We start from the raw sequence: 16,033 nt of genomic DNA on the forward strand, positions 1-16,033 counted from the left end.
ACGATTTTTTCTTTTCAAAATTATTAAATAAAAAAATATATTGAATTAAAAAATTATTAAAATTAGTAATTTTTTTAAAAACATAGTCGAAAAATTAGCAAAAATTAATTAAAACTTAATTTGAATTTTTATAGCAATTTTATGTAATTTTTAATGTAATTTGAAATAGAAAATTATTTTTTTTACAAATTCTTTGACCTGAAATTTGATGAAAAGTTGTTCTAAAAAATTAAATAAAATTTCAAAAATCTTAAATATTTTAAACTTTTTTTTTTATATTTTTCAAAAATTTTGGTTTGTAATATTTATTTTAAATTGATAAAAAAATTAGCAAAAATTATTTGAAATTTTATATTAATTTTTAAAATTAAAAATTAAATAAAAAAAAATTTAAAAAATTAAAAATAATTTTTTTAATATTTTTAAAAAAATTCTAAATTAATTTTTAATTAAAATAAATTACCAAAAATTATTTTAAATTTAATGTAAAATTTTTATATTATTTTTCAGTAATTTTAAGTCACTTTTCATGAATTTTTAAATAAAAAAAATTAAAAAAAATTATTTGAATTACAAAAAATTATCAATTTCATTCGTCTCACACATAAGCGACACTGAATTAACAAAAAACAATTTTATTTTTCATTTTAATTCATCTCAAAATTGTCTCCAATACTCATTTTCAGCCGTCTCGAATGGCGACACAAAAAGTGAATTGGCGACACAAAAAAGAAGTGCTAAAAATCATAATAATTGCAAAAAAAAATTGATAAAATCGCCAAGATTGCATCGAAGCAGGTGAACAAAGTGACGATGAAAGTGAAAAAGGTGCGTTAAACGTTCGCATCGTCGTGCTGCGTCGCGCAACGCTCTGCCAAACGGATATTTTCGTCGAGGAAAAAAAAAAGTTTCGTCGCCCAGAAAAATTTCCAAAATAGACAAGTCGGGCTGCCTGCGAGAGAGACATTTTTCCGTTTCCGAGAGTTTTTCACGCGCATCTCTTGCCCCGTAATTGCCGTATTTCGGTGCAATTTGACGGATTGCGGGCAGCTGGCGACCATTTGGGGCGGATTTTGGGTTGCAAGTGCCCCGGATTGCCCGTAAAATCGCGAGCTGGCTGTGTGTGTGAGTGAAAAAAGTAAATAAGTGTAAGCTGCTGCTTGCTAATAAAAGGTCGAATCCATGTTCTTCGACGACGGTGTGTCGCGTTTTTCGTGATAGAACTGAGCGAGACATCGTGATTAAGGAACATTTTGATTAATTATCGGTTCTGAGGTGATTTTTTCCCGTGCAACGCGACGAGACGACGAAAAAATTTTTTTTCTGCGAGGAAATTCGTGTGTGTGTGTGCAATTTATGGTGACTCGGATAAGGATTGTGGATGCTTATCATATCTCTCCGTCGCCGCGCCGTGTACGAAATCTTCCGCTGCATGTCACGACGACGACGAGTTATTATTATTATGTAGTGCCGTGAGCGAATATCCAAAGCCAGGCGTTTTTAATAATAATGAACTTTTTTAAAAATAGTCTTGTGTGTCAAAGATTTATATTTATCTCACTTTTTTATGTATTTATACATTTTTTTTTTGAATTTCTATTTTTTACATCTCATCAAATTATTAAAAGTGTGGAATTATTTTTTTTTTGTTGTCATTATTATTTAATCGAATTTTTTTTTCTCGTCCCGCAGGAAGAGTGAAGACTCGGGAATGACTAGAAGCGCATAAGAAGCACTCAAAAGGGCAACTCAGCTTCATTCGTTGTTGGATTTCATCACGGGAATTCCTTCCTGTGTGCGGAGTGTGGCAAAGAACGACAGAGAGACACAAAAAAATCAACAAACAACCAGGCGTCGGCTCCGAATTTACAAAAAAAAACAGGAAACGCACAAAATCTTCACACTTTTTTTCACACAGTTAAGCAATAAAGCCTCTCGAAGGGCCTGTAGACTCTGGCTCAGAACGGCGGTGATCCACGGGGGGCGCAAGAGTCTCCCGAAAACTCACCAGACGGCGGGGGAGCAACCACCTGTTGGTGGGCTTCATGGTCAGCAATGGGTTGCTTTGGATCAGCGAGCTCAAAACAAACGGCAGGTTCCGACGGAACTGACGACACAAAAAGCCAAAAGAAACGCAGCGATGCCATCACGAAGCAGTTGCAGAAAGACAAGCAGGTGAGTTGATTTTTCATTTTGATTTTTAATTGTTTTTGGGGTTTATTTGAGAGAATTTAAAGAAATTTATCAAATTTGAGACTTACGGAAAAAAATTATTATTATTTTTAAATATTTTTTTTAAAAATTTGACGACTTGAATTTAAATTTTTGAACTGAAAGAAATATTTTATTTCATTTTTTAACAAAATTAAATAAAAAAATAATTTTTTTAAGAGATTTCGATATAAAATTGAATTTTTTAGTTAAATATTTGTTTTAAATTCGAAAAAATTATAAATTTTCAAGTTTCAGAGACTATTTTATTTAAAAAAAAAATAAATTTCTATAAACTTTTTTATTATTTTTAATCAAAATTTATCAAAATTAATTATAAAAAATAAATTTTTATATTTTTTTAAAATAATTTTTTAATAAATCTTGAAGCTGAAAACGAAATTTTTATAATTTTTAATACAAAAATTTGATTATAGATAAAAAAAATATCAATATTCAACAAAATTTGAAAAGTTTTTTGACATAATTTAAATTGTAAAATTTTTTTATTAATTTTTAAACCAGTTTGAGACTGAAAATCAATAAATTGTTGGTAAAATTTTCATGAAAAAAAATCATTTTTAGGCTTCTATTGATAGATTTTTTGCTAAATTCAATATTTCTTGAAGCTAATAATAATTAAAATTTTTTTTAATGAAAATATCATTTTTTTGTCTCAATTTAGATAATTTAAGCAACAAAAAAAAAAAAAAAAATAAATAATTTTTTTATTTAAAAAAAAATTTTTTTTGAGTTAAAATTTTAATTTTTTTATGAAAAAAATTATTAAAAAGAGTTTAAAATTTAATTTTTAATTAAATTACCAATGAAAATAATTTTTCAATTTTTTGAAAATATTTGAGTTCAAAAAAAAAGCTCATCGTATATCTCAAATTAATTAATTTTTAAACAAAAATTATTTTTTTAAATTTTTTTTTATTAAAATCTTCAAATTTGTTAAAATATTAAGCTTTAAAAATAAAAGAAAAAGTAACTTTTATTACAAAAATTAAAATTTTTAAAATTCTTCTGATCAATTTTGTATTAAATTTTAAAAACAAATTGAAATTTTTACCTTCTTTCATCAAAAAATTTTTTAAAAAATAAAATAAATAAATTTTTTTCATAAAAGCCCCAAAAAAAATTTTTTTTTTAAAATTGAACAAAAAAAAAAATTTTTTTTTAATTAAAAATTCGACCGAAAAAATTCTAATGGAAAACTTTACCCATTTCAGGTTTACAGAGCTACACATAGACTACTACTGTTAGGCGCCGGTGAATCTGGGAAGTCGACAATCGTAAAACAGATGCGAATATTGCACGTTAATGGTTTCTCCGAATCTGAAAAGAGACAGAAAATCGATGACATCAAAAAGAACATCCGAGATGCGATTTTGGTACGTCAAAAGACCCTTCGAGGCACAAATTAATCTTTCAATAACTCTTATTTTTCTTCTTTTGTGTCGCGTAATTACAGACAATTAGCGGTGCGATGAGTACGTTAACGCCCCCCGTACAACTCGAACATCCGGAAAATCAATTTAGGGTTGACTACATTCAAGATTATGCCTCGAGTAAGAAGAAAAAAAAAATTTTTTTTTCAAGAAATAATTTTTTCTCGTCTTTTCAATACAGATCCAGACTTCAATTATCCACCGGAATTTTACGAGCATACAGAAATCTTGTGGAAAGATCGCGGCGTGCAACAGACGTTTGAACGTTCGAACGAATATCAATTGATCGATTGTGCTAAATAGTAATTATTCCTCGTTTTATGATGAATGCCGCAGTAACGACATTTTTTCTTCATTTTGCAGCTTTCTCGATCGTGTCAGTGTTGTCAAACAACCAAATTACACACCAACTGAACAAGATATCTTGCGATGTCGTGTCTTGACATCGGGAATTTTCGAAACAAAGTTTCAAGTAGATAAAGTTAATTTTCAGTAAGTCGATTTTTTTTCTTCGATTTTGATGAGATTTTAATGGAAAATTTTTTTTTGCAGTATGTTTGATGTCGGCGGTCAACGTGACGAACGTCGCAAATGGATACAGTGTTTTAACGATGTCACAGCAATCATCTTCGTAACGGCATGTTCTAGTTTTAATATGGTTTTGCGTGAAGATCCCACACAAAATAGACTTAGGGAGTCGCTCGATTTATTCAAAAGTATTTGGAATAATAGGCAAGATTTATACAAAATTTTTTTTTTTTGAGAATTTTTAATGATTTTTTGAATTTTTTAGATGGTTACGTACTATATCTGTTATACTTTTTCTAAATAAACAAGATTTGCTAGCGGAAAAAGTTAAAGCAGGGAAAAGCAAATTATCAGATTATTTTGCGGAATTTAATAGATATCACACTCCGGGTAAGTTTTTATTAAATTTTATTTTTTTTAATTTATGAATACGATTTTTTTTTTGAAAAAAAAAAATAAATTTTGAAGAAAAAGTTAAGAACCTAATTTTTAAAAAAATATTTTTTTTTTTAAATATTTGATTAAAAATAAAAAAAATGAAATTTTCATTAAAATTCATTAAAAAAAAATAAAATAAAAATTTTAATTATTTTTAATGATTTGTTATATTATTATTTAATTTTTTTTATTGGAAATGAAAATGAAAATTTTTCGTAAAATATGAAAAAATAATTTTTTAAATTAATTTGAATCAAATTTTGAAAAAAAAAATATAATTTGAATAAATATAAAAGTTAAAAATTTAAATCATTTTTTTAACATTTTTTTTTATTTTTAAGTTCTGTCATTAATTCTTTTTAAATAATTTTAATATTTATTTTGATTTAATTAAAATATTTTTTTTTGAATATTTTTTTAAACATTTTCATAAAGAGTATAAAATTTAGGATAAAATTACTTTTAATTATTTTTCTTAATTTTTTAAAAATTCTTGTATTATAAATATTGATTTTTGCTTTTTTTTTAAATAAAAAAATTTTAATAAAAAAAAATTTTGTTCAATTAATTTTTTTTATTTCAAAAAATATTTTTTTTTTAATTATTTTATTTTTATATTTTCCTTGAAAATTAATCAAATTAAATCTCAAAGCTTAATAAATTAATTTAAAAAATGTTAAATTTTTTCAACAAAAATACTTAAAAAAATTAAATTAAATTTTTATTGTTGCTTTTTTTCATTTTTTAAAATGTTTAATATTTTTTTTATTTAAAATTTTAAATTTTTTAATATATTTTTTTTTAAATTTTTCTTCAAAATTTATCAAATTATATCAAATTATTTAATTTTTAATAATTTTTTATATTTCAGCTGACGCAATCGCCGACTCTGGAGACGATCCAGAAGTAATTAGAGCCAAATATTTTATTAGAGATGAATTTTTGGTAAGTCCCTCTAAAATATTAATTTCCGAAATCCATCAATTTACTAAATAAATAAAATTCAATTGTAGCGTATTTCAACCGCCAGTGGCGAGGGCAAACATTACTGCTATCCACATTTCACCTGTGCTGTGGATACGGAAAACATCAAACGTGTTTTCAATGACTGTCGAGATATAATTCAAAGAATGCATCTTCGTCAATATGAACTTTTATAGGTAAGTACTGAATAAATTTTTCATCGCATTGATTGATCGCATTTGCCCGGCATGGACTTGCATCGAGACACACACGAAATAAAAAAAAAAGATTATTTAATGAATCATCATCTACTGCCGTAACATGTGTAGCTAAGACATGGCGCGCGGCGGCACGAAGAGTAGAAAATGGATAATTTTGTTATATTTACGGTTTACAAGCTACACTCACACACACTCGCACGAAAAAAAATCGACTTTTGATATGGAATAATAAATATGATACATGATACAATTATTAGAGGTAATTGATGCTATACAGTTCCAGGTCTCCGATATCTCTTCATATCGCTTTTCGGTTTGTTGTATCATCATTGACATCGACGTTGTTGTAGCTGATAGTAATACAGAGGGTTTCAATTTTTTTTTTTGAATATTTTTGATAATTTTTTAATTTTTTTTCTACGTTTGAAATTTTAATTTAAATTTAATTAAAATATTAAATTATTTTTTCTTAAATTTTATTAGAATTTAAAATTAATTAAAGTTTAATTTTTTAATAAATAATTATTTGAAATTTTTTTAATAAAAATCTTAAACTAATTTTTTTTTAAATTTTTTAAATAAAAATTTTTTTTTTTTAATTAAAATTTTAAATTATTTTTAATTTAATTTTTTTTTTAATTAAAATTTTTAAATTTTTATTTTTTTAATTTTTTTTTTATTTAATTTTAAATTTAAATTAATTTTTTTTTTAAATTTTTTTAATTAAAATTTTAATTTTATTTTTTTTCAGTAAAATTTTAAATTATTTTTTTTAAATTTTTTTAATTTATTTTATTTTAAATTTGAATAAAATTTAATTTTTTTAATTAAAATTTTAAATTTTTTTTTATTTTTTTGATTAAATTTGAAAATTTTTTTTCATTATTAATATTTCTTTTAAATAAAAACTTTGATGCTTTCTTTATTTTCAATTTTTCAAATTAAATTTAATTAAGTTTGAACTGATAGTGAAAATTAAAAATAAAATAATTAATTGTGAAATATTTTTAATATTTTTTTTAGTTTAATTTTATTAATTATTTTAAAAATTATTTTTTGTTTATTAAAAAAAAATTAATTTAAATATTTTTCATTTAAAAAAATTTTAAAAATATTTTTTTATTAAAAAATAATAATGAAAAAATAAATATGATAAAAATTATGATAAAAAATTTAAAAAACCCTCTGTAGGATATCTGTCTCAATTTTCGTACGTACTGCGCCATACATACTTTCTGTCATTCCAATATATATATATAAATGGATTGTAATTTGATTGAAGGCATAGTTAATTAATGTTTCATGCATTTTGTGTGCCATGCCGGCGGTGCAATGCAAGCAACGTGCAATTGTTGTCGGATGTGATTTGTCTAAATAACCGAAAAATTTCTCTCTTTTCAGACAATTACATGTTTTATTTTGATAAAATCAACAATTCATTATTATTTTCCTGATTCTGGTCATCATATTTACATCATATATAATTATTATTATTAAATAAATTAATGAAATTATTGTTTAGAAAGTAAAATCTTTTACAGCTATTAACACTAAAGATAACAAAAAATTGTAGCTAAGTCCGCTACAAAAGAATTAAAAAAATAACAAACGATTCACAGTAGAAAAAAGCGGATCCGATGTAAGATCCACTGTATGTGTTGCAATAATAAAATAAAAAAAAATACCTATAAATATATATATAAATAATAAAAATATATATATTAGTTAAAAAAATCTATAATACACAAGTAACTAAAAAAAATCAGATAAATACCCATCAAACACACACAAAAACACAACATACACAAAAATATAAGTTAAAAAAATAAATAATAATAAATATAATTAATTAAAAGGTCAATCCTTTTATTAATATTATAATTAATTATTATTTAATGAAAACTATATAAATATATATATAAATAAAAAAATATGTTAACATTAAAAAAAACATATAAAAAATTAAATATAAATAAATAAAAAAGTAAACTACGTATAAATATAAAAATATATAAATGTTTAAGTAGAAGATGTTCAAATTGCTTGTAATTCATCAAAAATACATATTAAGTGTGTGTAGTGAAAAAGGTGCTTTCATTGCTCAAAAAATTAATTTTTTTTATTAATATTGGAAAAAAATGATTTTTAATTAATTTTTATTATTTTTTATTAATTAAAAATAGTGTTTAAATTTTAAATAAAAAAAAATAAATAAATAATAAAATTAAATAAAAGCGATTATAACAAAAACATATCCTTCCGGACAATTGTGTAATGAGCGTCGTAGTTGGTGTATAAAAAAAATAAATTTAAAAAAACAACCAAAAAAAGGTGTAGCCATGTCGATGGAGTATAGAAAAAAAATGTTAATTGTGAAAAAAATATATTATTATTAAATTAATTAAAAAAAATATATTTTATATATGTTGATTTTGTGTATAACATAAATTAAATAATAATTTTTAAACAAAAAAATAAATAATTAAAACATGAAAGCACCTTAACTTCGTATCAAACTACATGAAAAGAGACCATATTAACAACTACTAATCTAACTGTACTAAAGATGAAGTAAAATAAAAAAAAATTATCAAAAGTTAGATAATTTTCATCAAACATATACTTTCAGTAGTAATCACCGCATATATAATTAAACAACAAAAAAAAACTAAATATATAAATATTATTAAAAAAAAAAAAAATACATGTTAGAATAAAAGTAAAGAAAAAGAAACCATTAATTAATTATTTATGACGCGCGCGCATCAAATTTTTCACAAAAAAAAAATTAATTATTAAAATCAAGTAAAAAAATATATTTTTTAATAATATAAAAAAATAGTGAGGAAAAATCCATTTTATAAATTTTTATTTTTTGTTTTTTTTTTAAACTATCATTAGCTACACACAGTTTGTATTTAAAAAAAAACATCTTCTCTAAACAATTTTTAAGAACCTACCTTACTACTCTGTATAGTAAAAAAAAATCATCACTCCCTGTATATAATTATCACTTCTCTTCCTACAACATGAAACTACTTTAGCGAAAAAGAATGAAAGAAAGAAAAATAACAAAAGTCACTCACATAACTACCTAAAGTCAACATATATTTTTAACAACATACATATATTTTTCCAGCTAAATATCTTCTAAACTACTAAACTATACGAAAATTCGTCCAAAAAATGCACATAAAATTATTTTTATTAATTATTTTTATTTTGTAGTGCCAAACATTGCTTGATTGATCCTAAAAAAATAATTTTTATTCAAGCACAATATTATTTTTTTTTTAATAAATTTTAAAATAAATAACATTTGCACAAAAAAAAATTAAGTTTATTTGAAAAATAAGCGACAATCCTTTTTAATTAAAAAAAAATATATTTATAATTTAATTTTTTTATTGTTTTTTTAGTAGATCTGTTATTTTATTTTTGTTATAAAAAAATATTTTAATAAATAGTTATTTTATATATAAATATATTATCTTATTTTTTCAGAGATTTTATATATATATTATATTATATATAATTGTTAAGCTTTTTAAATATAGTTATATTCCTTTTAATAAAATATTCTCTTTTTTTAAATTAATTAAAATTTAATACATAAAAAAATATATTAATAAACATATACTTAAATAAATTTACTTGTTATTTTGCACAAAAACAAATTATTAGTCAATAATATTTTTAAGCCATTTACTTACATTTAAAGCGCGTTTTAAAAATTATTATTAATTAATTATATTATTATTATACGGAAGAAATAAATAAAAAAAAATGTGTTCACTACCCATGATGAAATGGATTAAAACTATAAATAATAAAATTTATATAAAGCAAGCATATATAAATAAACATTAAAGAAGTAAAAAAAAGGAAAAGCTACAACCTACCATTAGTTATAATGATAATAAAGAATAAATTAATGAAAAATAGTCAAATCACTGTAATAAATGATGATGTTCAATAACCATTAATAAGTAAAAACATACAAGATATATCATATATAACTGTACTAATTATTATTATTATACATATAAAAAAATATATATTAACAAAAAAGCTTCTTTTTACATGAATTTCTGTTAAAAGTTTTTTAAAAAATATTTTTTTTTAAATTTTTCTTCAAAATAATTTTTTTTTTAAATATAATAATCATGAATCAAAAAAAAAACACAAAGAAGATATGAAGAGCAATACATGTTTTTTAAAAAAAAGTCATAAATAAATTTTTAAAAAAATTGGCATAAAATATTCTGACTTTAAACATCAACAAAAATAGCGTAAGATCGGTAAAAAAAATCTTCCACACAAACCACAACACACAAAAAATATAATTTTGATACAACCGAAAACAATAAAAAAACCAAAACTATATACAAAACCAGGAACGAGAACAGAAAAATAATAAACATTATTATAATTAATAAAAAAATAATAATAAATAAAATTCATAGTAAGTAAAAAATAAATAAATAATATAATGATAAGGATCTTCGTCAGTCAATCTGATAAAGATAAAAAAAAGAAACCAATCTACCATAAACGTTAATAAAAAAAATATAAAATAATAAAAATGATGTTGTGTTAGTGTATTCGCTGTTTTTCTATTCATTCATATATTATTATTATATAAATTAAAACCAAACAAAAATATTAAATGAAAAAATTAATACAAAGAAAAAAAATCCATCTTCTTCAATAAAAAAATAATCTTCTAAAATTTAATTTTTATACATTTTTTGTCAATTAATTATTTTTTTTTTTGTAAAATTAAATTAAATAAAAAAATATATATTTCTGATGAACTGAAAAATAAATAAAAAAAATTGTCATCTGCTCAAAAGCTTTAACAGAATCACAATCCATTAACGCGTAGTAGATTGGCTTTGACACAATCTCACAAAACACACAAAAATAAACTTAAAATAAAACATTTTTAATTTTCAAAAGGTTTCCATAATAATTATTCATCACAAAAAAAGAAACACAAAGATAACAACAAAATAAAAAAAAATAGACTTCTTGAAGCCAATCAATTCATATGGAAAATAATTCATATTAGATTCTCATCATTAAAATTTAAAATATATAAAAAAAAATTTATACAAAATTTAAAAAATGAGGAAAAAATAAAATAAATAAACTTTCGAAGTCTATGTATGTAAAATTATTATATTAATAAATTTTGATTTGAATTTAAGAAATAAATAAAAAAAATAAACATAATATTAGAAGAAAAAAAAGATAAAGATGAAAAATAAGATGGAAAATCTATAAATAAAAATATATAATTAATAAATATAAATATTAAAAAGTAAAAAAAACCTATAAACATATTGAAGTCGTCTAACTAAAGAAAAAAAAAACAAGAAACAAAACTGTATTTCATGATGTAATTTTTAGATGAAAGTGTATTTTTTGTTATTTTGTAGCGAAAATTGTCACCAAAGTAAGAAAATAAAAATATTATATGAAAAAGTATATAATAAACTAAAAACAAATAAAATTTAAAAATTATTGTGTTTTATTTAAAATATATTCCCTGAATCTTTATTTTATTAAAAAAATATATTTTTTAAAAATTATTTTTTTTTTGTTACATATTTTAAAATTTGACGTCAAATATTTTTTGTAAATTATTAAAATTTGAAGATTTTTTAAATTAAAATAAAAATTAGTTTTTAAAATAATTATTTATTTTGTATTTTTCTTATGGTCAAATAATTTATCTTTTTTAAAAAATATTTTAAAAAATTAATTATTTAATTAAATAAAAATTATTTAGTAATTAAATTGGTAAAAAATAAATTTTTAAAGTCAAATTAAAAATAAAAAAAAAATATTTAATTTAATAAAAAATGTTTTTTGAGGAAAGTTTTAAAAAAGTTCAGAGACTTTTAATTAAAAAAAATTAATATACCAAATAATTCGTTTTAAGTAATTATTTTTTATTAAAATTAATTTTACATTTTAATTTTATTTGATTTTAATTTTTTTTTGTTAAATATTTTAAAATAAAAATTGATTTATTTAAATTTGTAGGTTTGTATATTAAAATTAAAATATATTTTAAATTATTTATTTTTTTATGGTCAAATTATTTCTTTTTATATACTTTTTATAAATATTTTAAAAAAGTTAATAAATTATTTATATATTTTGTGATATTCTAAAGCTTGAAAATAATTTTAAAAGACGAAAATATTATTACGATTTTTTAAAAAAATTAATTTTTAAAATAAATAAAATAATTTTTAAATAATTAAATTGATAAAAAAAGAATTTTAAAAAATGAAAAAAATAAATTATTTAATTTAAAAAAAAAATTCGAAGTCTTTTAAAAATAATTATTAATTAATTTTTTTAATTAAAAAATTTAATTTTTATTTTTTTTCATTTTTTTTATTTTCGATTTTTAAATTTTTTTATTTTTTTTTTAAATTTTAAAAAAAATTCAAAAACTTCAAAAATTTTTTAAAATTTTTATTTTAAAAACTTTTTTTAAATTTTTTTAAAAAAAAAAAAAGGCTTCATAAATTTTTCAAATATTTTTTATTATTTTAATAATAAAATCTTATTAATTTTTTCTTAAAAAATAAATTTATTCATCATCTTCTTCTGGTTCAGTATCTGAATTATATTTTCGTTTTCCAGCATTTTCGTCGTCATCTTGATCCATTGGCTCTTCCTCGTCATCTTCATTCGTTTGATTTTGTTGCGACTTTTTCTTATTTTTCAACTTTGCTTCTTCCTTCGCTTTAATATTTGCCTTCATTTTCTGCTTTCTCTGTTCCTTCAATCGTTTTCTCTTGTCTCTTCGAGCTTTTGTCGCTGCAACTTCTTCCTCCGTCTTCGAAATATATTCGTGGAAAAAGACTTCGCCATTCATCATGCCTTCCTCGATTTTTATCAGCTGAATCGTGAATCGCGGTCCCAATTCATACAACTTGATCGCCGACTTATTTTCCTTGATATTCCCGCGTTTTGTCGTCGCTGGCATCACAACTGTCTTTTCCTCGTCCTCGAATTCGGAGCCCGAGAGTAAATCTGCTTTCGTCACAAATTCCGAGATGTCTTCGAATTTCGATAAATCCGGAATTTGTCGATTCACGAGCTTTTTGACGCCCTTGTTGATGCCCACGGGCTGCGGTCGGATGCAATAATGTCGCACATCGATGAGTTTCGTCGTCGGATTGAAGGAAAAAAGCACGCAACGCTTCAAATTGGACAACTTAACGGTCGATAAATTGATTGCCGGGAACATATTTTGGAAAGTGTGCGTCATGAGTTTCATGTGTTTCGCATCGCCGCTCGCGGAAAATCCATTCAAAATGACAATTGGCGGCTGATGGTAGCAATCCTCGTCGAAATATTGCGTTTTCATGGAAGAGACGACGTCACGGGCGAGCGTGTATTGATGCACTTTGAAGGTCAGCGTGGGTCCTTTGGGCATTCGGGCGATTTTTAGCGACAATTGGGTCTCGGTTTGCGTGAAAATGCACATGTTCGAGACGTGAAAGATGCCCGAAAGGGAGACAAAGTCCTTGATTTTGTTGCAACGGCGTTCCTTGAGATGTGTTGCGGTATAAGGCTCCATTACGCGACGCAAATCTCGACAAATGTGCTGAACGTTTCGGTTTCGGATGCCGCGCGAGATCACAAATGAATGAGGCGCAAGTTTATCTTCCAAACGCTCTTCTTGCGGCATCGTCGGAGGCTTTTTTGATTTTTTCGTGTGGCGTTTTTTCTTCATTTTTGGGGTTTTTTAAGAGAATTTTTACTAAACGAAAACAATTCTCACGTGTATTTCTTGTTTTTGTACGTGCGACGTTGCGTGTACGGGTTCTATAGTGTTTTGACAGCTTTGAGTAGAGATGTGAAAAGTGACTTTTTAATATTTGAATAAAAAAATTTTCAAATAAAAATTCGAAATTTTTAGAAATTGTTTAAAATTCCAATAAAAAAAATAAATAAATAAAACAAAATAAAATAAAATTGAAAATATAAAAGATAAATTTTTATCCATTTGGAGCAAAATTTGACAAAAATTGCTTTGACACAGTTTTTGACACAGTTTTTTTGCTCTTGATTTAGTTTTTAAAACAAAACTATGTCAAAGAAAAAAAATTTTTTCAGTTTCAATTTTTTGGCAGTTTTGAGTTGCAAAATGATTAAAAATGATAAATTAGAATCCAAGCAAGATTTGACAAAAATTGCTTTGACACAGCTTTGACACATTTTTTGGCAGTTTTAAGTTGCAAAATGATTAAAAATGATAAATTAGAGCCCTCTGACAAATTTCAATCCATTTGGAGCAAGATTTGACAAAAATTGCTTTGACACAGTTTTTGACACAGTTTTTTTGCTCTTGATTTAGTTTTTAAAACAAAACTATGTCAAAGAAAAAATTTTTTTCAGTTTCAATTTTTTGGCAGTTTTAAGTTATAAAATGATTAAAAATGATAAATTAGAGCCCTCTGACAAATTTTCATCCATTTGGAGCAAGATTTGACAAAAATTGCTTTGACACAGTTTTTGACACAGTTTTTTTGCTCTTGATTTAGTTTTCAAAACAAAACTATGTCAAAGAAAAAATTTTTTTTCAGTTTCAATTTTTTGGCAGTTTTGAGTTAAAAAATGATTAAAAATGATAAATTAGAGCCCTCTGACAAATTTTCATCCATTTGGAGCAAGATTTGACAAAAATTGCTTTGACACAGTTTTTGACACAGTTTTTTTGCTCTTGATTTAGTTTTTAAAACAAAACTATGTCAAAGGAAAAAATTTTTTTCAGTTTCAATTTTTTGCAGTTTTGAGTTATAAAATGATTAAAAATGATAAATTAGAGCCCTCTGACAAATTTTTATCCATTTGGAGCAAGATTTGACAAAAATTGCTTTGACACAGTTTTTGACACAGTTTTTTTGCTCTTGATTTAGTTTTTAAAACAAAACTATGTCAAAGGAAAAATTTTTTTTTTTCAGTTTCAATTTTTTGGCAGTTTTGAGTTATAAAATGATTAAAAATGATAAATTAGAGCCCTCTGACAAATTTTTATCCATTTGGAGCAAGATTTGACAAAAATTGCTTTGACACAGTTTTTGACACAGTTTTTTTGCTCTTGATTTAGTTTTTAAAACAAAACTATGTCAAAGAAAATTTTTTTTTCAGTTTCAATTTTTTGGCAGTTTTGAGTTGCAAAATGATTAAAAATGATAAATTAGAGCCCTCTGACAAATTTTCATCCATTTGGAGCAAGATTTGACAAAAATTGCTTTGACACAGTTTTTGACACAGTTTTTTTGCTCTTGATTTAGTTTTTAAAACAAAACTATGTCAAAGGAAAAAATTTTTTTCAGTTTCAATTTTTTGGCAGTTTTGAGTTAAAAAATGATTAAAAATGATAAATTAGAGCCCTCTGACAAATTTTCATCCATTTGGAGCAAGATTTGACAAAAATGGCTTTGACACAGTTTTTGACACAGTTTTTTTGCTCTTGATTTGGTTTTTAAAACAAAACTATGTCAAAGGAAAAAATTTTTTTCAGTTTCAATTTTTTGGCAGTTTTGAGTTGCAAAATGATTAAAAATGATAAATTAGAGCCCTCTGACAAATTTTCATCCATTTGGAGCAAGATTTGACAAAAATTGCTTTGACACAGTTTTTGACATAGTTTTTTTTCTTGATTTAGTTTTCAAAACAAAACTATGTCAAAGAAAAAATTTTTTTTCAGTTTTGAGTTACAAAATGATTAAAAATGATAAATTAGAGCCCTCTGACAAATTTTCATCCATTTGGAGCAAGATTTGACAAAAATTGCTTTGACACAGTTTTTGACACAGTTTTTTTGCTCTTGATTTAGTTTTTAAAACAAAACTATGTCAAAGGAAAATTTTTTTTTCAGTTTCAATTTTTTGGCAGTTTTGAGTTGCAAAATGATTAAAAATGATAAATTAGAGCCCTCTGACAAATTTTCATCCATTTGGAGCAAGATTTGACAAAAATTGCTTTGACACAGTTTTTGACACAGTTTTTTTGCTCTTGATTTAGTTTTTAAAACAAAACTATGTCAAAGGAAAAAATTTTTTTCAGTTTCAATTTTTTTGCAGTTTTGAGTTGCAAAATGATTAAAAATGATAAATTAGAGCCCTCTGACAAATTTTCATCCATTTGGAGCAAGATTTGACAAAAATTGCTTTGACACAG

At 23.2% G+C, this 16,033-nt stretch overlaps 2 protein-coding genes across 3 annotated transcripts; one reads left to right on the top strand and one right to left on the bottom strand.

The window, feature by feature from the left end:
* The first annotated feature begins 702 nt into the window (after positions 1-702).
* LOC134827644 (guanine nucleotide-binding protein G(s) subunit alpha) lies at positions 703-7,604 on the top strand. Of its 2 annotated transcripts, none has more exons than XM_063840379.1 (11): positions 703-828; positions 1,693-2,175; positions 3,447-3,608; positions 3,689-3,785; positions 3,847-3,967; positions 4,029-4,157; positions 4,218-4,397; positions 4,459-4,583; positions 5,503-5,576; positions 5,645-5,791; positions 7,217-7,604. In XM_063840379.1, the coding sequence occupies exons 2-10, from the start codon at positions 2,056-2,058 to the stop codon at positions 5,789-5,791; spliced, it is 1,155 nt and encodes a 384-aa protein (XP_063696449.1). In that variant the 5' UTR covers positions 703-828; positions 1,693-2,055; the 3' UTR covers positions 7,217-7,604. The 2 variants fall into 2 exon arrangements, with proteins under 2 accessions (XP_063696449.1, XP_063696450.1); XM_063840380.1 differs by having other exon boundaries at positions 723-798.
* Positions 7,605-12,366: 4,762 nt separating this feature from the next.
* LOC134836329 (protein Peter pan) lies at positions 12,367-13,637 on the bottom strand. The gene has a single exon (XM_063851551.1). It carries the CDS (start codon positions 13,578-13,580, stop codon positions 12,429-12,431), a length of 1,152 nt encoding a protein of 383 aa, XP_063707621.1. The 5' UTR covers positions 13,581-13,637; the 3' UTR covers positions 12,367-12,428.
* Positions 13,638-16,033: the final 2,396 nt, after the last annotated feature.

This window comes from Culicoides brevitarsis, chromosome 1, assembly GCF_036172545.1.
Source record: "Culicoides brevitarsis isolate CSIRO-B50_1 chromosome 1, AGI_CSIRO_Cbre_v1, whole genome shotgun sequence".
Lineage (NCBI taxonomy): Eukaryota > Metazoa > Arthropoda > Insecta > Diptera > Ceratopogonidae > Culicoides > Culicoides brevitarsis.